This window comes from Athene noctua, chromosome 5, assembly GCF_965140245.1.
Source record: "Athene noctua chromosome 5, bAthNoc1.hap1.1, whole genome shotgun sequence".
Lineage (NCBI taxonomy): Eukaryota > Metazoa > Chordata > Aves > Strigiformes > Strigidae > Athene > Athene noctua.
The window spans coordinates 30,508,261-30,529,642 of record NC_134041.1 but is presented as its reverse complement, the minus strand read 5'-3'; the positions used below and the strand labels follow the sequence as shown (position 1 = coordinate 30,529,642).

The window sequence follows — 21,382 nt, the reverse complement described above, 5'->3', positions numbered from 1 at the left end:
GGCAGCGCGGCGGCGTTACCGGGACACTGGGGGGAGGGGGGGGTGGTGGTGGTGGTACTATCACCATGAGCACCATGTTCGCTGACACCCTCCTCATCGTCTTTATCTCCGTGTGCACCGCGTTGCTGGCCGAGGGTGAGTGCAGGGCCCGGTTGTGGCAGCGTCCCCCCCCTCAGCGGGGCCGGTGGGGCCTGTCCTGGCTGGGCTATGGCGGAGCGGGGAGGCCTTGGGGCCGGTCCTGGCCCGGTGGTGCTGTCCGTGGGAGGCGTGGGGAGTGCTCGGTAGTAGCCGGAGGTCACTCCTGGCCTGCGTCGCATAGGCCCTGAGCGCTGGGAGGGATTTGCGTTACTGGGAAGGATGGGCGGAACGGGAAGGGGAGCGGGTGTCGGAGGAAGAGCAGGACAGTGAGGGTGTGAAGCGAGGTTCGGTTGCACAGGGCCCCCTGAGGCCTGGTGCTTGGAGGCTGACATAGGTACCCTAGAGGATAGCAGTGAACAACTCTTGAACAAAGCAGTCGGGATTGTTTCCTCTAAAAGGAGAGAGTCTATGGGAGGATGGGCTAAAAGTTCTTAGTGTGTCTAAAAGAGGATGCTCGTGGTTTTCTATAGCTATTGTAGGAAGGATCTGAAGAAATTGCCTGAACTTGCAATGGTGGTCACCTGGGCTGCTTGAAAAGCCTTTTTAAATGGTAGGGTAATGAGATAAGTGCAGCTTTTTAAGGATGGGTTGGACAGATACCTTTTGGGGCAGTCAAAGGTAAGGCTGCTCCCTCTTCCTGGCACTCACCTATATCCCCAAATCCTCTTCATCCCAGAGCTGCAATACGCTGTCTTTGGGCCTTCAAGAGCAGGGAGAGTCCTGGGTAGAATATGAATTTTGCATTTTAGGAGCCTTATTTTGTTGCATTTGGGCTTAAATGCAGTTGCCTTTCACAGCACAAAACTGTGACCTCAGAAGCATCTACAGCATTTCCTTCTCGGTAGCTGGTGATCTCTGGGACTCAGCAGCACAGCCCTGTTGTCAAACCAAAGCTAAAAAAAAAGCAGTTGTTCACAAACCACTGGTTCTGCACTTGTGGCAGAACTTGTTTTGGTCATGTTTGAGTGCAAGGATTTAGACTTGACAGTCTCTTGAGGTCTCTTTTATTTGTCTTTTCAAGATATGATACTGTTAATGGGCAGGCCCTGGTACGAATGGGAAATATTCCTTAGGCCTTAATTAGGTGCTATGAAAATGCCAAACAAAGATTTTTGTCATGATTTATTTCCTTAATCAACTCCTAGTTTTAAGGTGAGCAATGGGTGGTAAATATGAGCATGAAGGTACTGAATGAGTCCTACAAAACAGCAGTGCTCAGTAAGATAACTGGTAACTTCTAAAGACATTTATTTTATAGGCACCATTGCTATATGGAACTTGAGAAGAGAGTTTGAATGAAAGTGATGGACATAGCTTTCTGGTGATTTGTGGTACCTTTAATGTGTTATAATGTGGTTTTGTAGACAAGATGTGTATTTTTAGTGCATGTATTTGCTAATTTGTATCCCTGTTATTGCAAGAGGTCTTTACTTACCTAATTACTTGCTGAGTATTTATTTCAGGTATAACTTGGGTCCTGGTATACCGAACAGACAAATACAAGAGATTAAAGGCTGAAGTGGAAAAACAGAGCAAGAAATGTAAGTACTTTTCAGACATTAGTGAATGTGTCTTGCTTCTCCTGTTACATCCTGCTTTAGCAGATGCCAAATTGAATGGTCTGTGCTCTGAGACATTCCTGCTGCCTCTTCTGCTAAGGGAGAAAACTTTCTTCTTGGATGTCGTAGGAGCCTAATTTTACAAGTTACACAAATCCATACTGAGAGGACTTATTTCTGTCCTTAATTCTTCTGCTGGAGGGAAGGCTAGTACAAAGACCTGTTGTGTTGTCTAAATTGCCCCTCCTCTTAATGGAGGACAGGAGGGAGTAAGAAGTCAGTACTGGCATCTTTCTCTTTCTGAATATGAGTAGCTGTTGTCTGTATACGTAGATTCCTTTCGATGCCTGAAATAAGTTCAGAGTTTCTGCTTTTCAAGGGAAGTGGAGAACTTGAGATGTGTAATAAGGACGAACTAGGGTTGAGTAATGAATGCCACGAGAGAAAAGCAGTAAAGAGTGATGATTAAGGGTGAGGGATGACTAAAGACAAAGTCATGATAGAAAGGTCTGAGCTGTCAAATTATACTAGTGTAAGCTAGAAACAAATAGAGTTGATTAGAGGAAAAAAAAGTCCCAAGTTACTTCCATAGAGAGGAGATCTGTGAGGCCTGGGGGCGGTTGAACAAAGGACAAGGAAGGAAGGGAAAGGGGAGCAGAGGGTGAGCAGACAGAAGACATGCATCAGATATTAAGAGGAATAGTAAACAAGAGGGTCTGAGCATGGAGTGCTTCAGTAGAACTGTCTGTACTGGAAGCCAAGGAACAGAGGAGAAATTCAGCTGACCTTTCGAGCTCAGTTGTATGCACCCTACACAAGTTGCAGCAGTAAGAGACAGCACAGCACACCAACAACTCGGTCCAAACCTGAGCTGGTTTTACCTTAAAAATATGTCACAGTTATGTCAGTGCTCTCAGTATGTGAGCGAACAATATTACCTAAGCATGTTCTTTCCAGTCTAGTTTTTCCAGCCTTCTCCTGGACAAAATAAACTGAAGAGCTGAAGTGTAGTCATGCTTGTGTCACAGCTCCTAAATTAGGGGCTTTGGTCATCACAGCAGTATCAAGTGGGGATTGCATCTCTGCCTGCCTCACTTTATAATCCCAGTTGGTTGACAAAAATGTGTAGGGTGAAATTAGCCCCAGAAGAGCAAGTTGGAGTAGTTGAAACCCAGCTGAAAGTTTAGAGTCAGTGTCTGTAGTGTTTGTGCTGTGGAACTCCAAAAGCAGTTAGCACGGTTTAATCTCTGGGGCTTAATGATTGCTGTAAGAGTTTAATGCTGTTTGTTTTTATAGCTCTCCTGATAGCTAGGCTATAATCTGTGAAAGGGAAGATGTGAGGTTCATGCATCTCAATTAGTTTCTAACTTTCCTTGTTTGATTCCTCATCCCTAACAAAAAAAAAAGTAAAACAGACTAAGGAATCGCTGAAAATTCAGCTTTGATTTTTGTTTTTGTTTGGTTTTCTCTTTCCTCCTGTGCTAAGGACAGCTGGCTGACCTGATGGTTTACAGACAATTTGCAAAGTAGACCACTTGAGCCACACCTTTCAACTGTTATCTAACACATCTGAAACAGGAAAAAACACATTTGAGATCTTTAAGCTCTCCCATGAGAGTCCTAGCAATCCTTAGGATTTGCAAAAACAAATGGACCAAGTAGTGTGTTGGAGCACACATTGTTACTCACAGTCCTTAGTTTCATCTCTTCCTGTCCTCTCAATAGAGTCGCAGCTTTTTCCGAGACTGCTGCAGACATTATAGTATGTGTTCCCAGGTAAACACAGTGGTAAATTTGCAAGGCTGAAGGCTGTCTCTAGAATTGCTGTTGTGTTGTTATGTATGTTTACAAGACTCTTGACAGTTATTTGTTCTGCTTGAACCATAAGAGAATTAGGGCTGTAGAGTTTCTCTGGGACCTGGAGGAGCCCTCTTGTTAGGTCTGGGAGCAATAGGTGGGCCTGAATCAAAGTGTTCTCCAGTTGAGTTTAGAGTTGGGGGATGTGGGGTTATGTGGACTAGGGTAGGGATAGACTGATCAGGATCCCCCAGCTGGATTTGGCATAAGAAAGGTTATAGAGAGAGCATTCTGTGAGCGTTGGGTGTGTTGTGTCATCTGGCACCTCTCTCCAGCATTCCCTCTGAGCAGACTTCCCTGTTTTTCCCCTTGTACTAGTCTGCCCATCAGAGATATGCTTGTTCTTTGGAAAAAAAACCCCACAACCTTATCATGGAAGAGGTGATATTTAGGTATCTTGTCTGTACTAGTGTAGTTTTCTTAGCAGTTGTGACTGACACACACATCACATGCATTTCAGAAGGCAGTGCTACAAATCCTTGCGTGGCTTGGAAGTCTGGCTGACTTAATTTCACCTGTGCTTTGAATTCAAGGCTGGAAGATCTGTGCTGAGTACTTTGTGTGGGATAAGTCCTAATGCTCAGGTCTCTAGGCTGGTTCAGTGAGCTAACAAGGAGCCAAGTCTATTCCTTGGTAGAGTCGATATGGTACAGATACATAGAGTTCAGAGTAAAAAAGGGCTGCTATCTGTTCGACCATAGCCATGCTTTATCATCCTCACTTCTTGTAGTAGTCTTGTTATAGGTCTAAATTAAAATGTCTCTCTGAAAAAGCTTTTCTTGCTGTCAGCAGAAGAGCATTTGGAAATGAGCAGCCCATTTACTGTGTTGTAGGTTCACTATTGCTGGCTTTACGTTTGCCTTTTTGCTGTGGTGATAGTTGTTTGCAGATGATTGGTGTCTGATTCGGGGTCTTAGTAACTTGGAGCTTAGGCTCCTGCTTTTAAACTATTGGAAATGCTTCAGTACTAATGAATTGAAGAATGGACAGACTGTGGCTGACTGTTTGGACAGCATTTCCCCTGAGAATGTCTGCCTGTGAAGAAGGGATGTACGAGAACACAGGCTTTCCTGTATTCTGCTTCCCACTGCAGATAATCGGGAGCAGAGCTTGCCACAAAGCTCTTTTCATTACACTTGCTGAATCAAAAGTACTGTCTAGTACTAATGACAAATCAGCAAGGGTCACTTGTGCCAAAATTGTCCCCAGACTGCTCGGTTAACAATGTAATGGGCTCTTGACAGAGTTTAAAATTAACCCGTTAAATATTCTGATATCCAGGGTTTTGAATTTTTTTTAATTATTTTTAAGTGTTTGATGGAGTCAGCCTTAGTGGTTTATAACTTGTTGATTCTGAATTATTTTCTTAGTCATGCCTTACCTTCCTTTTGTGCCTCTGTTCTCTGAAAGAATAAAATGTTTTGTTTGGTGTGTGGAAAAGGAGTGGTAGTATCCCTCTGCAGATATAATGGAATTTCTTTCTTTTCACTTGACAGTGGAAAAGAAGAAGGAAACGATAACTGAATCAGCAGGCCGACAGCAGAAAAAGAAAATAGGTAAGACTGGGAAAGGAATATAGTGCCCCAAGAATAGGGGAGAAAACGAGAAACTTATGGAACTGATTATCCTTTCCTTCCTTTCAAAACCCTTTAAAGGGGTACTAGAGCTGATTCTTAGCATGATGACTGGAATAGGAACACTTTTGCCTTACTCTTCAAAGACAGGAGACGTTTAGCCTCCTGATGGTTTTAGTCAAATGCAGAGAAGGGCAGCATCACTGAGAAGAGCAGCACTTATTGCTGAGCTGGTTGCCTTCCTTTTCAATTTGAGCCTTTATCTGTGACTGTTACTGACTTCTGTTGTCAAAGCTCTTTGCTGCAGTGCACTGTCAGCTTGCAATAGCTATTTGACTGTATGATTGTGATTCTTTTGGATCTTTCTTTTTTTCTCATTTGAACACTTCCAAGCTGAAAGTGTTTGCCTGTTAACTGTAACTGCACTTAGATTTCTTTCAAGTTTGATAAATTAATTTTGCTCAATTTTAGACAGTGATTTATTTTTCCATTCTTCATTGTCACTGAGCTTAAGTCTTTCTGAGTAAAGGTAACTCTAAGTACTGAACTATGCAAGAACAACGTGGTAGATCTTTAATGGACATGTGCTTTAAAAAGTTCTGTTATCTGCAGGACTCTAAAGTAAAATGGGCAGCAAAGTTCAGTTAAATTATTACAGAAGTCGTGGCAGGAACACTTCTGAGAGCTCCTGGGAGTTGGTTTCCTCATTCCTCTGTAACACCAGGTAGCTGGATTAGTCATTTGATCTGTACAAAGCTTCGGAATAATTATAAACAGATCTTCAAACAGTTCTTCCTAGGTATAAAACCTGTTATCGTTAGACTCCTCAAGGGACAGGAGTCAAAATTCTTCCTCTTTCGCATTTTCAGTTCTTAATTTTGAATAATCCCTGCATAGGCTGAATACTACTTGGTGGATAAGGCAATTTATTAATTTTACATGCTCATTACATATAGTCACTTCTGAACGTGGGGCAATAACATTTTCACATGGCACCATCCAAGCTATGTTCCTAGCAGAGAATATTTTACTTGTGCTTGGACTAAACTAATAAACAGTAGAATCTGAGGAATTCAGATTCTCCACCAATTTTTTTATATACTGAAATAATCTTGTTTTGCAAATGAAAAACAAAGCGTAAAGGGACTAAGAACAGAACTTAGGAAATGACCACTGATTTTGTTTGCTGTCATGCTTGCTGGTCAAGCCTAAGATACTGAGACTGATATTTTTTTTTTGTTTTTTTTTTCCCCCTCTCCAAGTGCCGCATAACTTCAGTGTCTCATTTGTTTTCAGGCGAAGCTGAATTCTTAGTGTTTCTGAAAAATCAGGCCCTAAATGTCAAAAGTTTGACATTCAGAAAATGACTCGGAGCATTAACTGCTTTTGAAATCTCTGATCCTTGTAACTTACTGCATGTCAAATCATTCTGCAAGATGTAGCATTGTTGTAACAGCAAATTTAGTTGTGCTGGAAGTCCTTTAAATTCTACCATTCTAGTTTAAAATAAATAAATAAAAGAGCTGAGACTTTACAGATAAGTCACAGGCGTGGTACAGACCTGCCTCAGTTGCCATCTGTTCTGTGCACAGGATAAGGCAGGAGGTGTGTGTACGCTATTACTTGGTTACACAAGGGATGAATCATGCACAAGGAGGTAGGGTGAAAGTTTGGAAGGCTTAATTTGGTGTCTCTTAGTTGTCAAACTTCGTATTTTTAAGTGTAAAGTGAACCAACTTCAGTCACGCTATGTTTAAATCACCTTTCACACTGCTGGAACAGGACACCTTTAAGATTGCAGTGCAGCCTTCAATCATTTCATCTTAAGAAGTGTGTTTGTTAGCTTAAACTTTGCTACTGCTTTCTGTGTCCATGTGCCCCTAGAAGAAAAGACGATGACACTCCCAGTAGTCCATGTGAGTGCTGAGTAGACTGCAAAAGAAACAAACAAAATACAACAATGCTTGCAAATAATATTAGTGCTGTATCCTTGTGGTTTGTGTTCCGATGAGCAGAATAAGATGATTTTAGACAGTAGAGTGCTGCTTGTTGACCCAGTCCTCTTTCTCTGTGCCTCTATGCAGCAGTATAGCAAAGTACTTAAATCCTGCTTATGTAAGACGGGCAGGAATAGACCATTTATGTAAGGTGGTGTGACACCTGGAGCCTGTTTGGTTTGAATTTGTAGAAATAGGTGAGAACCAGCTCAGGTGTATTGAGGGATCAGGGCTGTGTTCTTTGTCGCTATGTAACCTTTAGCCCATCAAAATAGATGGTCAGTTATGTAGCAGAGGAAAAAAACAAGTATTTGTGCCAAATGCGATTCCTGAAGAGCTGGCCTGTGGTTGCTGAAATGTCCCGGAACAAAGCTCTCCACCTGGGTCAGGAAGCAGGTGCCTGGAAAGTTCCTGCCAGAGGGGATGGTTTGTAGTTAGAAGCAATTGAAAATAGCAGTGAGTATTCTAAGAAATTGGACAAGGGTGTTGCTATTGCTTTTCATAACACTTGAGAGTCCCTGTATTTAGCAGGGGCTTGAAAGATACTTGTTGAGATTCTATGCCATGGGCCTCTTCTACTGAAACTTCAGCAGGGATCCACTGGTCAACGCACATGCTGGACAGCCCTTCTGCATCCCCACCCTCCCCTTACTTACGCTGTTCTTTGGGTACGTCTTCATTGTCCACATCCTTACTTGAGCTAGGTGTTGCTTCCAAGCTCTAGCTGCTCCTCTGGATCCTCAGTCTGAGAGGAGCACAGTGGACAAGGAATGATGGGGACATGGGACAAGAAAGGTGACAGGTGGTGGATAATGCTTGAGGCCAGAGCAGCCTTCCAGTGAGGGGCACGGAAAAATGCCTTCCCAGAAAACTGGGCATCTTTTAAGTTTGTGATGACTTAAGGACAGACTAAATTTCCCAAAGTATTCTCTGCAAGGCATAGTAATACATGTATTACTGAAATTGAGGTAGAAAACATCTTTCCTCTTTGGAGAATCTTTTAGGTGTGGCAAAGGTCCAAAATTCATTACTAAAACCAGTAGGATGTTAGCCTTGGTGAGGTGCAGAAGTGTGTACAGTTTTGGGAGTCCCTTCAGACACCTCCAAAATGAAATCCTTATATAATGTATTTGTAATGGTGATCCTGGTGTGCAGCAAATTGATACTGCTGTCTTTCTGAAGTGTGATATAGAGGCACTGTCTTTGTTTTCTGGCAGCATTGCTCATGCTACTGTGTTAGTTGGTTGAGTTAGCAAATTTGACATTCTGTGCATTTCTTTCAGAAGTGCTGAATGTGTGATTCTAGCCTCCTCCTCTTTTGTGCCTGCTTTGCTACATGTGGCTGTGATGGAGGAGCAGTTGGCTACATACAGTTTTTCACTTTATACTGTCTGGCTGGAGAGCTGGAGTTGGTTTTGGAAGTGTTATTTATTTGGAGAGCAAAGAAGGTTAAGTCTTCCTGGAAATGAAAACACTGGTTTCTAGGTTGGTATAAATGATTATAACTGTTGTTGGTTTTGTCTTTCCAGAGAGACAAGAAGAGAAACTGAAGAATAACAACAGGGACTTGTCAATGGTAAGAAAATTAAAACCGGTTCCCGATTGCTAAAGATTTTGTTCAGTTTTCCGACAGAAAGACTTTGATCAGTTGGCAGACATAGTGGCTTTTCCTCCTGACAGGTCCTTCTGGATGATCTCTAATTAGAGATTTTAGCATGAGCCACAGAGTTCTCCAGCAGTTACTGCCTCATCTCATGCCCAACCTTAGCTATTTTCATCTTTATAAGCCTCCATGATGTTTTCAAAGTAGAACTAACTTTTCTGACTTCCTCTTGTAAGTTCTGTCTTCATAATGGTCCCCTGATGATTGGTTGGTTTCTGCTTAAGGAAGAAAAAATTGGTTGACTCCTGCTTAAGGGAGAAAACCAACCTGTGGAAGGTAACAGGACAGTTCTTGAACTTTTTTTTTTTTTTTTTTTTTTTGTCCCCTTGAAGCATCTCTTCACATCAGTGGTCTGCACTGTGACTGCCTTTGTTTCTAGTTGTTGACCAAACTTCTCTTTGGGAGTTCTCTGCTCATTTCTACAATCCCTCTGGCCTTCTGGGTCATCTTTTTCCTTCTAGATTTCAGTGATGCTGTAAAAAGCTTGTTCTTAAGGGTGTGAGCCCATGATCCCTCAGTGTAGGCCTGTTTTGATTATCTCTAACCTTTCTGCTTGCAGGTTCGGATGAAATCCATGTTTGCCATTGGCTTCTGTTTCACTGCCTTGATGGGAATGTTTAACTCCATGTAAGTATCAATTTTGTGGATGTTTCTTAAATTTTCATGGTGAATATATTCTGCATCTTCCCTCTATCACTTGAATTGTTACTGTGTGTGTGGCAGGGAGTTTTAGTAGCCGGGGAGGGGAGGCGGGCAGGCTGGCAAAACCCCCTGCCATACACACACAAACTCAACACATGGTGACGAGTCTCTCCAAGAACCATAATTAATCTGCATAAAAGGGATTGATATTTCATGTGAAGATGCAGTTGTTTGGTCACCACACACGTATTCTGCTCAAGAGGGACCACCGTGTGCTGAATGCCATCAGACTGAACAAATTGCATTTAATCTGGTAACAGATTAAATAACATCCTTTCTGCTTGGGAACATCTTGATCAGGGCAGGTTTGGTAGATGTCAGGCAAGCAGCTAGTCTTCAGCTTATTTGGCTTTGCTGTAATAGTGTGACCAAAGAATGCTCCTGCAGTCAAAACTGGGTCAGCTCCTTTGCCCTTAGAAATGAGCTATAATTGCAGTTTGTTGTTGCCCTACTTAAGGTAATCAGAGTCAAGATATTAACAGGTCCAGGCATGGGCACTCATCTTCTTTTGCTTGAAAAATGACCTGGGATAGGTCTAGGTTGTGTTTTTTTTTTTTTTTTAAAAAAAACCCAAAAAACAGACCAAAAAATCCCTAACTGCATGGTTATAGACAGCTTTGTTTCATATATCCAAAATGTGACTTTTTAATAACTTGATTCAGTCTTGAAATGTGAACTTCCCATTGGCTGTTAAAGCTGAAGATGACGTGAGTATGGTTAGTATAACCTTCAGGAGGCTGCTTAATATCTGGGCAACGTACTTGTCCTACAAACAGGAATTTATGTTCTGGGACATCAAAACCTTTGGCCTCTCTGCTGACAGTGTGCAGGATACAGTCAGTTGTTATTTTACTGAAGATCTGTGGGTGGATAAATTGCAAACACGGGGTAACATAATAACAGAAGTGCTACTGTGTGGACTCCTTATGTATTCAGCTTAGTCAGACTTCAGCATCTAGCATTCTCTGGAATGCTGTGAAACTGAGCAGAGGGGCACAGTACTACAGGACTCTAAAATTTGGATACAGCCTTGAGTCACTGATGTCTCATTTCACTGCAGCCCTGAGCAGGGATGGAAGCGCATTGTGAGTCGTGCCCAGCAACACAGCATCCGTCAGGCATTTTTAGTGCTGCACCAGAGGCCTTCAAGTGCTTGCCTAGTGGTTTGGGTGCAGTGCAAACACCACCACCTCTGCCCCTGAAACAAACTGAAAAACGAAAAAAAAAAATCTCCCCACTTTCCTAGAGTGGGAAGAGTCAGTTCAGAGTATGCTATAAGTTCATCAAGAGCTTCAGGAAGGAATTGATTTTGGTTAAATCCTGTGTGGCTCCTCCTTCCATAGATATTAACCTAAAAAAAAAAATCAGTTAATTGGTTTCTTCTCCTTTAAGGCCACCAGGGTTACTTGTCTTGTTCCTCTTTAGAGGATTCCTGCCCACAGAGACCATGCTACTAGACATAGAGTTGACATGAAGCTTTTGGGCATCTCTTTCCTTTAGAGGGATCCTGAATGTGAAACACAGGAGTATCCAGACAGCTCAGTAATAGTTTGAAGTGAAATAGTTTTCTTGCTAATAGTGGAGGCTGTTGAATTGTCTGGCCTTTGGGGCTAGATAGTTAAATTTTTGCTCCTGGTCTCAGTACAAGGTAGCTAGTGCATTTGTATCTGAATGGCAGCTTTTGTGGGTTGTGTCTGTGTTTGAAGCTGATAGAATGGTTTGGTGGAACTGGTTCTCACTTAGGCACTGTCATTCTCTTGACATAGCATAAAGAACAGCTGTGTGTCTCCGGAGGAGAATAATTTGTTCTGAATTCAGGAGGCTCTTAGACTCCCTCTGGGAAGCTGCTACTGCCAGGTCATCCATGGAGGCACTGTGGGTGTGGTATGAAAAGGAGGAAAAGGGTGGCTGACACCTGCAATGGCTGTGGCCTCATTTGCTTGCTTTTCCTGTTCTTGAATGAGTTCATTGCTCTGGGGAGATAAAAAAGAGTGGGAATTGCATGGAATTAGCATGATGTGTCACCCTTTGGACAAGTACTATGCAGAGGCTGTTGCTCTGTGGCTGGGTACCTCACTTTTGCCAAGCACCAGCTTAGCCAAAAATGGAGATTATTTTGATGACTGCCTGTTGTGATTTAACCCCAGCAGGCAACTCAGCCACTTGCTCACTCCCCTCCAGTGGGATGGGGAAGAGAATCAGAAGGCTAAAAGTGAGAAAACTCATGAGTTGAGATCAAGACAGTTTAATAGGTAAAGCGAAAGCCACTCACACAAGCAAAGCAAAACAAGGAATTCATCCCCACCTTTCCATGGGCAGGCAGGTGCTCAGCCAAGTCTAGGAAAGCCAGGTTCCATCATGTGTAACAGTGACTTGGGAAGACAAATGCTGTCACTGTGAATGTCCCCCCATCCCCCCCTTCCTCCTCCTTCCCCCAGCTGTATACACTGAGCATGACACTGTATTGTGTGGGATATTCCCAGGGTCAGTTGGGGTCAGCTGTCCCAGCTCTGTCCCCTCCTGACTTCTTGTGCACCCGCAGCCTGCTCGCTGGTGGGGTGGTGAGAGGCAGAAAAGGCCTCAGCTCCGTGTAAGCACTGCTCAGCAATAACAAAAACATCCCTGTGTTACCAACACTGTTTCCAGCACAAATCCAACACACAGCCCCATACTAGCTACTATGAAGAAAATTACCTCAGCTAAAACCAGTACACTGGTGCTCTCTCTTACTAGAGTGTCGGTACTAATGGGGCAGCAGGGTGTACGATGCTGGAAGGATATGTAAGTGTCAAGAAAGTTGGTTTGAACCTGAAGAGCAGAATGCTGAGTTGAAGATGAGCAACTGAATGAATGTGGATTAAAAGGTGTGCTAGAGCAGTGAGATCCATAGTGGTGGTGGCCTCTAAGCAGATGGGATTTCTCCTGGGAGAGAAATCAGCTTCTGCGTGTCTCAATTTTCTCATGTCAGAAACCTTTTAATACAGTCGCTTCTCGGTCTTGCTCTGAGTTGTGCATTTCAGTACCCTTTCATGATATCTGTGAAAAGCTGTTGGAATTAAAAGCAGGTACCTCAGGGTGCTACTGCTGAAGTACTTGTCATTCCCACAGCAGGAATAACGCAGAATTTTAAGCCACTGGGGGATGTTACAGGGAGATAAACATCCGTTCCTAGCTCTTTTGCCAAACTGCCTGCGAGATGTAAACAAAGTTGGTGTGTGTTTGAGCTGTAACTGTGTGAACGCATCTCCACAGGAAAGAACGCTCATTTAGGATCTCTTGAAACAAGAAACACCTGTTAGAAAATCAGTGCATGCGGAGAAAATAACATCCAAATATACACATGCTGATGAGGCATCATACACTCTTACTTCAAAAGATTGGGTTGACTGTCTGGGTTGGGAGAAATTTTTGCAAACTGGCCAGAATTCACACTCTGCCTGATGCCCTGGAATGTGGACCTGGAGGAGTTCCAGGAGCAGGACAGCCTGCTTGGAATACATGGTATCATCGTGGCTCTGCACTGCCTTTGTCTTCAGAGCTAACGCAGAGAAGACTGTTGGTGTTAAAAAGCTTTCTGTCGGCTTTCTTAGGCATCCTCCTTGTGCTGAGAAGTATAGCTGCTCTAGGAAAGGAAGAAGTGTCACTTAAAAGCAAAGAGCCCATTTTCTTGCAGTAACTGCAGTAGAGCAGGGCAATAGTCATCCATCCTTTATTTAAGTGCTGACTGTGTTCTGGGAGGTGATTTGCTAAATTTGAATAAATAAAATTTAAATAAAATTCACCCGTAAGCTGCAAAACGCCAACCAAGATTTTTATGAACCAACAGCTGCTCCAGCTGATCACTTAAATCACTATGAAACACTTTGACGGTGGCAAAACTCTTACTGAGGGCAGTCTCCTTGCTCTGTGAATGGTTGGGTCTGGAGGGCTTTGGGAGAGAGGTGTATTTAGCCTTCTTGGTGTAGTGTATGTAGAGGTGGGCTGGAGAAGGCAGCGTGCCTTTTTAGCCTTTCATGTGGTCTTATCTGCTGTGGTGGTCTGTTGAAGATGCTCCATTGTTCTTTCTATAGCCAGAGACTCTTTTACTGTCCCCCATTGTGATCCAGTGCTTTCTTTTTCTAGATTTGATGGCCGAGTGGTGGCAAAGCTTCCATTTATCCCCCTCTCATACATCCAAGGTCTCTCCCACCGCAACCTTCTGGGTGAAGATTACACCGACTGCTCCTTCATCTTCCTCTACATTCTCTGCACGATGTCTATCAGACAGGTGAGTACATTGTGGTGTCTCTGGCAAAACACATCTCCATCCATGAAGGGGAGTCTATTACTGCCGTCCAGTCTTCAATCTGTTCATGGTTTCTGTGTTTGTTTCCATTCCTGTGCTTCATATTTAAAGTGATTCGAGGATGGGATCATAAAAAACAGCCGCTATCTTCGACTGGTGGGGAAGACTTGACTGGAGACTTGCAGCAGGGCATTAGGACGGAGTTGGCAGAAATGGATTCCTTCCTTGTTTGTGTGTCTGATAACTTGCCACGTCAAGAGATTGTCTTTATTAGAAACCAATCTAAGTACAGCTTCTTAGTAAGCATGACTTTTACAGTGCTATGAGAAAAGAGAATTGTGCCACCTTCGGGGGGAACTTGCTTTGTGGCTTGAGGTTCTATAAAGGTTCCATCAGTCCATAAATTTGCTGAAATAGTGAGGAAAGAGTTAAACCTGTTCTTTTGGGTTTGTCCTTCATGTTTTTGCTGACTGACTGATTTTTTTTTTCAGAGTCTTAAGAACTTTACCTTTGGTGTGGAGTCTCTCCCGGTGTTAGGGTGTGACACAGCCAAGAGTAGGCTACATGTAGTTCCCCAGAACAGCTGATTAGTCCCATCCTTTGGAAAGAGAAGCATCAGTGCAGATAAGGGAAGTGCCTGTTCAGGAAGGTTTGTTAGCTGCTTAAGTGGCAGAATGGCTGGTGAGGACGAGTGGGCCTTCTCAATGCACCCAGAAGCCTACTTTGCCAAATTTCCCCAAAATGTGCTGGGGATAAGTTAATAAACTCTGGGGACTGGATGAAACTAGCTGCGAATTATCTGCTTTTCTGTATTTATATTTCCTTTTTCTTTGATTCACTTCCTGAATTCTTGCTGCTTTTCTCCTTGACTGACATGCTGCTTTTCCTCAGGGGATACCAAAGGACTTAGAAAGACTTAAAGCAGATAAACAAAGGGAAGTGGTGTATTATGCCAGCTGCTGTCAGAAGTTTGGATGAGCTTGATGGAGCAGCTTAATAATAGAGAGGTTCTTTAGTCACAAAGTGCATGCTAGTGAATTGAATTCTCCATAGCTCTCTGTACTGGATGCTTGTGTTGAAATGGATCTGTGTCTGGTCCTATGTGAAAGCAGATAATGAATTGTAGAACAATTTATGTTGAAAGGATCACCTGGAGATTGTCTGGCCCACCTCCTCATTCTAAGCAGGGCCAGCTTCAGAGTACTAAAGGCCAGGGGCTTCCTCATTCTGTTTGCTGCAAGACAAATATTGTTTCACTTCCTAGTAGCTGGAGCAGTGTTTGCTGCTGTGAAATAAATGAGACCTTGTTAGCTCTTAGGATCATTTTCCCGAATTCCCTGGGATGCTATGGTCTGATGCTGTTCCTTCAGGCAGTCTTGTCTGGTGCTGCCCTCTGTTACTCACCTGTTACATGGGACTTTCTTTCTTTCCAGTGTCAGAGATGAAACTAAATAGCACCATCAGCAAGATTTTTCTGCACCCATTGGGTTGATTGGGGAACTCACTTTCTGAAAAATCCCCCATGGACTTTTTTGGTTGAAAAATACAATTCCTGTGGTTAGTTCTAGTCCTGGGCATTTCCTGATATTTCCTATTGTGAAATCAGTACACATGAACTGAGTGGTGGTCCAGTCTGGTTCTGGGCAGAAATGCTGAACTGTTTGCAGTAGGTTGGGCTTTTAAAAGAAATTCTGGAAAAAAAAAAAAAAAATGCATCTGTGCTTGAGAGTTCACGCTGATGGCCCTGTGGAGGATGGGTGTTGCTTTACTGTTTTGGAGAAGGGTGGTTTTGCTCCAAAGTATTAGACTGCAGTCTTCATAGTGCTGCCTTATCTACGTGATCATACCTGTCATTCTCTAGCTGTTAGGCAGCTCAGTTTCTTTCCTCCTTGCTACCTGAAGGGAAGGGCAGAGACCAGCCCCATTAGTTTGTGCAGAAGCTGGGAACTGAAGCTGTGATTGCTGGCATCCTGCTCTTAGCTTTATTAGTATTTGTAAAAATGTAGGTGATAACAGCATTGGGAAGAGGACTTTGAAGGGCTGTGACAGGCTAGGGGAAAGGGGAAGAAAGTAATTAAGGGCCTAAAATGGTGCCAAAGACTTGCTTTTAGTGCTTTCCATGACCTTGGAATGAAAGCTTTGTGATCCTTTGTGTTTCACTGTGTGCAAAGGGGGAAATCTCGCAGGCCAGCTTCAAAACAGCTGTTAGGCCAAGGGGGAAGAACTGCTCTGGGAGCTAGTGTCTGGCTTGGTGCTGCTGACACAAGAGGAGGAGTGGTGATGCACTTAAAGTCAGGGAACAGGTTGTGAGCAAACTAAGGAGGCCACATATTCCTCAGCCTTCCCTTAAATCCTGGAGCTGCCTGTGAAGGGATCAAAGACAGGGAAGAGACATCCTGTGGAGCTCATAAGTAGAGGAACTCATGTGTGTGAAAAAATTGACCTGGAGGGAAATGCAGGGGAGTAAGTGAGGGTGGGGACACGAACTGGACAGTTACTAAACTGACATTAGTGGGATGGGCAGTAGTAGCGTTAGGCAGTCTCTTCACATGGTCCTCAGGCATGTGGGGGTGATAAACTCTTCAAACACTGACTGGGAAGCTTGCTGTCTGTGACCTGGCCAGCATCTCCCAAAATAGTCAGCTCACAGTGAGTAATTTCCTTTGCGCTGTTCCCAGCTCTCCCTGGCACGTAAATCCTGTCCCCTAGTTCCTCCTGCCTTCCTGTTTGGAGAGAGGAGGGTTGCTGGGAGAGGCTTTCCAGGGGTCCTTGAGTGGTTGGGTCTCAGCTGGGAAAGTCTGCTGCTGGGTTGGGTGGGAGGTGTGATGTCAGGATTACATCCTCTGTCCCCGCTCCTGTTTCTGAGCTCCTAGCCTTCACCTGTGCTGTTTGTGAAGAGGAATATGCTGCTCTTCCTCAGGTGTTTGCTGGTCTTCACTTCCTTTTCACACACACCTAAACTGTAGATTAGGCTGCTTCTCTCTGAAATGTGTTCCCAGAGGGAATGGGAGCCAGCAATTATCCCTACTACCAGGAGTCCACTTTCCTGCACAGCCTGACCTTGGGGCAGGGAGCCACTTGTTGCCTTGTCTTTGAGGCCCCTTTTGGGTTTGAAGACAAAAGCAGAAGCAGCTCCTGTCCTTCCTGCAGTCATCTGAGGAAACTTCAGAAGAGCTCAGATGAGGAATTTGTATCTTTAAGTCTTACAGTCTTCCCTCCCTGCTCCTGGAGGTGATCATCTTGTTTGTGTTGGAAGTAATCTCTGCAGACTTCTTTGTGCAGTGTGGCTCACAGCAGACAGGACAGGCTTCTGCTGGACCTTGCCTTAGCCGTGGTGTTTCCAGCTGTGTAGACTTCAGGATTGCTGACCAGCAAAATTTGTTTTGCAGCTAAGTGCAGGAGTCTAAGCTGCTGTCCATGGCACGGTGGGGACTACTGTGGAAGGATAATGTTGGAGAGTGACTGTAATCTTGAATCCACATACACGCAAGCTGTCATCTCTCTTCCCCTTGGAATTGTTCAAGCAGATGGAGTAAACTTTAGCACCACAGGTCTCCTCTCTTGATACTTAAAGAACAGGGAGGAGGCAGTGCACACATCTTTGCTTTCATGGATGCTCTGCTAGGATCTACTCTGCTCCACGGGTGAGCCGGTATAAAGCTGTTAGGATCCTGGTCCTGACTGCTGCTGACTCTGCAGCACCCTCTGGTGTTGCTGAATCTGTCCCTTTGCTACTTTTGTTTTCTCCTTTCTGTCCATCTCTTGATTAAGGAAGCTCTGAGAAAGGAAGCACATGAAGGACTCTCCCACAGTGAAATGCTCTCTTACATATTCAGTTGTTGAATATCATCAACCAGTGGCTGATTTATGTAGGCCATGGATTAAACCTGATGTAATTCCTTTTGAAGTGTTCCCCTCTACTTTCATGCTTGTGTGGGGGCTGAAACCTTCCTTTGCATAGTCTCCACCTGGAATGACTTACTGATATTTTATTTTTTTTAATTTAGCTACTGTGGAATTATGAAGCTCAATCTGCCTTTTGTTTTTTTTGTTCTCCTTCCATGATCAAAACATTCAAGAACTATGACCTTGCTATCTAACCTATCCTGACAGTTATTTTGGAGAGGACACTCGGGTTCGAAATGAATCCTTCTTCCTCCTCTTGTTGTCTTGATAGCCAGGACTCAGCTGGTGACATGAGGAGGACACAGTTGTTTCTCTTGCATCAGATGTCCCTGTTTTGCCAGCACTGCATGAGCAGCATCTTGAGCTGTAGTTATTTACAGTGAAGGATGAAACTGAAAGAACTGCTAGCTCTTTGTAGTTTGCACTGTTGCAATATTTAAAAGGAATTTCACAAAAACCAAGAAAACCATCATATTTAAATATTCTGCTCTGAGTTTTTAGCTAATGCCTGGCTCTGCTACTTAATTCTTTCCTTGTTTGTTGTTTTCCACTGAAACACCCTGCTCAGATGCAGATGAGGTCATCCCAATAGTCAGTTTTCGGGTTTTGCTACATACGTCCTCTTATACTGCATGTCTCCACCGAACCATTGTTCTGTCTGCATCACTAGCATTCATGTTAATTCTGTGCCTAAGCTCCTGACTTTAACTTGGCACACACTCTAGTTGCCATGTTGCTGACCCAAATTCCGTGTGCATTAGGAGAGAGCCTTCCTCGCCAGCTTGCAGACCCTCAGGCTCTGATGGCCACCATCAACAGTGGTTTCTGGAACCTGTGAAAACTGAGGGCTGCTTTGGTTCTGCCTATGAACAGATGTTAGGAACCTGCTCCTGTGTTGCACTGCAGTTAAATTTAGGTTTTAAACCAACCTGTGTGCAAAGACATTAATGAGGTACCTGCCAGCTGACTGCGTGGTGTTGTAGCTGGCAGTAGAAAAGAACTCTTGACCAAAATGTGGATTTAATGATCAGAAGACTTTTGCTGAGGTGGGGAAGAGTGGCCCAGCAATAATTGTAGCTGTTGTGGATGGTTGTCTGGCTCTGTGCATTTTTGAATGCATAGGGCTAGAGGTCCAATACATAGTAGCTGGATTGGTAAGGCTGTGTGGGTGAGAACCTGAATCTGTTGAAACTAGTAGGAAGGTTGTACTTGTAAGCAGTGTTGGGATTTCTTCCTCTGTCTCCTTTTGTCACTGGTCTGACACTGTCCTGCTCTTCTGTTCTTTTTTTGCAGAACATTCAGAAGATGCTCGGTCTTGCTCCTTCCCGAGCTGCCACCAAGCAAGCAGGAGGCTTCCTTGGTCCGCCACCTCAGGCAGGGAAGTTCTCCTAAAGCACAGTGACAGCCTTCATGGAAGGTCTGACGAGTGTGCAAGACTGCCTTTGGGAGGTAACAAGCTGGGATTCTGCACCAGGCTTCACATGTCCAAGAACAGCCTATGCAGTATTGACCACAGTCTTGGAAACACTTTCCATTTGGAGTATTCTACCAGCAGTTGTTTGCTCATCAGACCAAGAAAGTTCTCAGAAGATAACTTGACCTTTTGTTTCTGGTGTTTCTGAGAAATAAATGGCATGGGCATGTGTTTATTTAGGTGTCTCTTAATTGTGCTGTAAGACAAGTAAAAACATGTTCATATAGTGCAGTTGATGTAGTTTACAGTGTAGGAATCAACTTGGATAGTGAGAGTGAGATCTGCAAAGCAGACAATTTGGAACATTCAGAATGTTCATGCTGTGAAGTGACTCTCGTGTCTTAGCCATACTGGCCAGTCCTGTGAGGTAGGGAGCTGGGCAAGTAGGTGTGCTTAGTTCTCCCTTTGCAAACATTGCAGCCTGGAAGGTTTTTTTCACTGGCTTGGGTGACTGCAGGCACTGGAACCAGCCCCTGTGCCAGGCTGCTCTTGGAGGAGACATGTGTTTCTGGATGTACTGTCAGCCTCTGTCTTCCTGGCAGAGTACAGCCCCACAGAGATTTTTGTGGCATTATACAGCTTCTGTAAAAATTGCTTGCTTAGGCAGAATCTGCTCAATTACAGAAACAAACCTGGCCTTTAAACTTGAGTAAATTGTTAAATTACGTCAGTATCATCCTCTGCTACTGAACCCTTTATTGCCTGAGTGGTTATGACAGCAGGACTTTTGTTCATGCTCCTTAGTTTACTGCTAAACAGACTGATGATCGATATGCATTTTAAAAGGCTTTCTTCTTAGGCCAGGGAGCTCTCTAGACTGACTTCTGCTTCACCAAATAACTATCTGGATCAGTCTTGTAGGCTGGAACCTGCTCACCTTGTTTAAAAGGGCTGAATAAGTCCTCCTGCCACTATCAAGTTGTGCTGGCAGTTTTCCTGCAGCAGGCAGTGCCCCTAGGGGCTGTTGATTTCTTTCTTCTGTTACCAGAGCTTTATCATGCAGTACCTCTTACAGGGAGTTTTTGACTATATGTACGGCAAGGGGATAAATCTGAAACACCTTATGGCAGCATGGAACACATGCAATACCTTATTAAATACTAAATATTGGATTAATTCTCACTAATAAGTATGGGGCACTTTTACAGGATTATTTAAAGATAAATCATGATTGGGGAACCTCTATTCAACGCTCTACCTCTCAAAAAAATGAGTATTTGGCAGGTAACGGAAAGCATCTGCTGTATACTGATGCTGCCTGGCTCTAAAGCTGCATTTCTTTACTTACTGTTATGTCTAGTGTAGCTACAACCTTCCCCAGGGAGCAGCCCCTGTTTCCCTTGTGTAGCCTCTCTTAGTTCAAGGGCCTCACACCGCAGCAGAGCCAGAATCACCCCAGTGTGTTACCTGCGTGGCTCAGCCTTGTTGAAATAGTTTATGCAGCAGCATGTGGCTGCTGGATCCAACAGGATCGCGCTGAGGCGGCCACGTCTCATCCAGCGCAGCGACAGACTGTGCCTCTGTGGCTTTGGATGCCTTAGGTGCAGTACAGTAACCTGCCCTGCTACTGTCAGAAACTGCACCCTCAGCAAATCTGCACATGTTGCATCACATCATGCTTTGTCGTCTGGGGAGGGAAGCATTTGCAAGTCTAAACATTATCTGAGAATTAGTGATCCGTTGTTGTGTGCTGGTTGCGTTCTGCTGTCGTTTGTTTGATACAGTAGTGGTTCATCATTGTAACAAACTGAGGCGAAGAGCTTTCCTAACCTTCACCGCTGAAAGGACTGAAATCTAAGAATGTAAACCAACTTTATGACCACAGGAAGACTGGTTTGGAGGGAAAAAGGATGTTCTTGGTTCTGTTTCATGGATAACTTAAAAAAAGGGCTGCGTGTTTCAAGATAAATTGCAACTGCAGTCACATCTTTGAGGGAGTTTAACTACTGCCAGCTGGTGATGCAGTGAGTGGTGCTGCTCATCCTTTGTTCCACTGATCATCTCACAGCCATAGCCCTGTTCATTTCTGCTTCTTTTTGTCCTTTACACAAATTGCAGTGTGGTCTTGTGTCCTGTCCCTGGCCGCACCTGTTCGAGGAACTCTTCAGAAGCTCTGTGAAATACTTCCGTGGTAAAATATGTCCGTGGGCGTTTGCTTTCCTGCGGCTCCGCCTTTCGCTTTTATGTATCGACTTATTCTTTCCGAATATTAACAGTTTTACCAAAA

General features: G+C 43.9%; 1 protein-coding gene across 1 annotated transcript; it reads left to right on the top strand.

Annotated features, from left to right (window-relative positions):
• TMCO1 (transmembrane and coiled-coil domains 1) lies at window positions 1–19,330 on the top strand. The gene is made up of 7 exons (XM_074906895.1): window positions 1–135; window positions 1,602–1,679; window positions 5,051–5,110; window positions 8,655–8,701; window positions 9,348–9,415; window positions 13,613–13,757; window positions 18,975–19,330. Exons 1-7 carry the CDS (start codon window positions 66–68, stop codon window positions 19,071–19,073), a joined length of 567 nt encoding a protein of 188 aa, XP_074762996.1. The 5' UTR covers window positions 1–65; the 3' UTR covers window positions 19,074–19,330.
• Window positions 19,331–21,382: the final 2,052 nt, after the last annotated feature.

Bases quoted from the DNA above. Each gene is read 5' to 3' on its own strand.
- TMCO1 (XM_074906895.1), top strand. From the start codon at position 66: ATGAGCACCATGTTCGCTGACACCCTCCTCATCGTCTTTATCTCCGTG. The intron at 136-1,601 runs GTGAGTGCAGGG...TATTTATTTCAG, and splicing joins CACCGCGTTGCTGGCCGAGG to GTATAACTTGGGTCCTGGTA. The intron at 13,758-18,974 runs GTGAGTACATTG...CTTTTTTTGCAG, and splicing joins GCACGATGTCTATCAGACAG to AACATTCAGAAGATGCTCGG.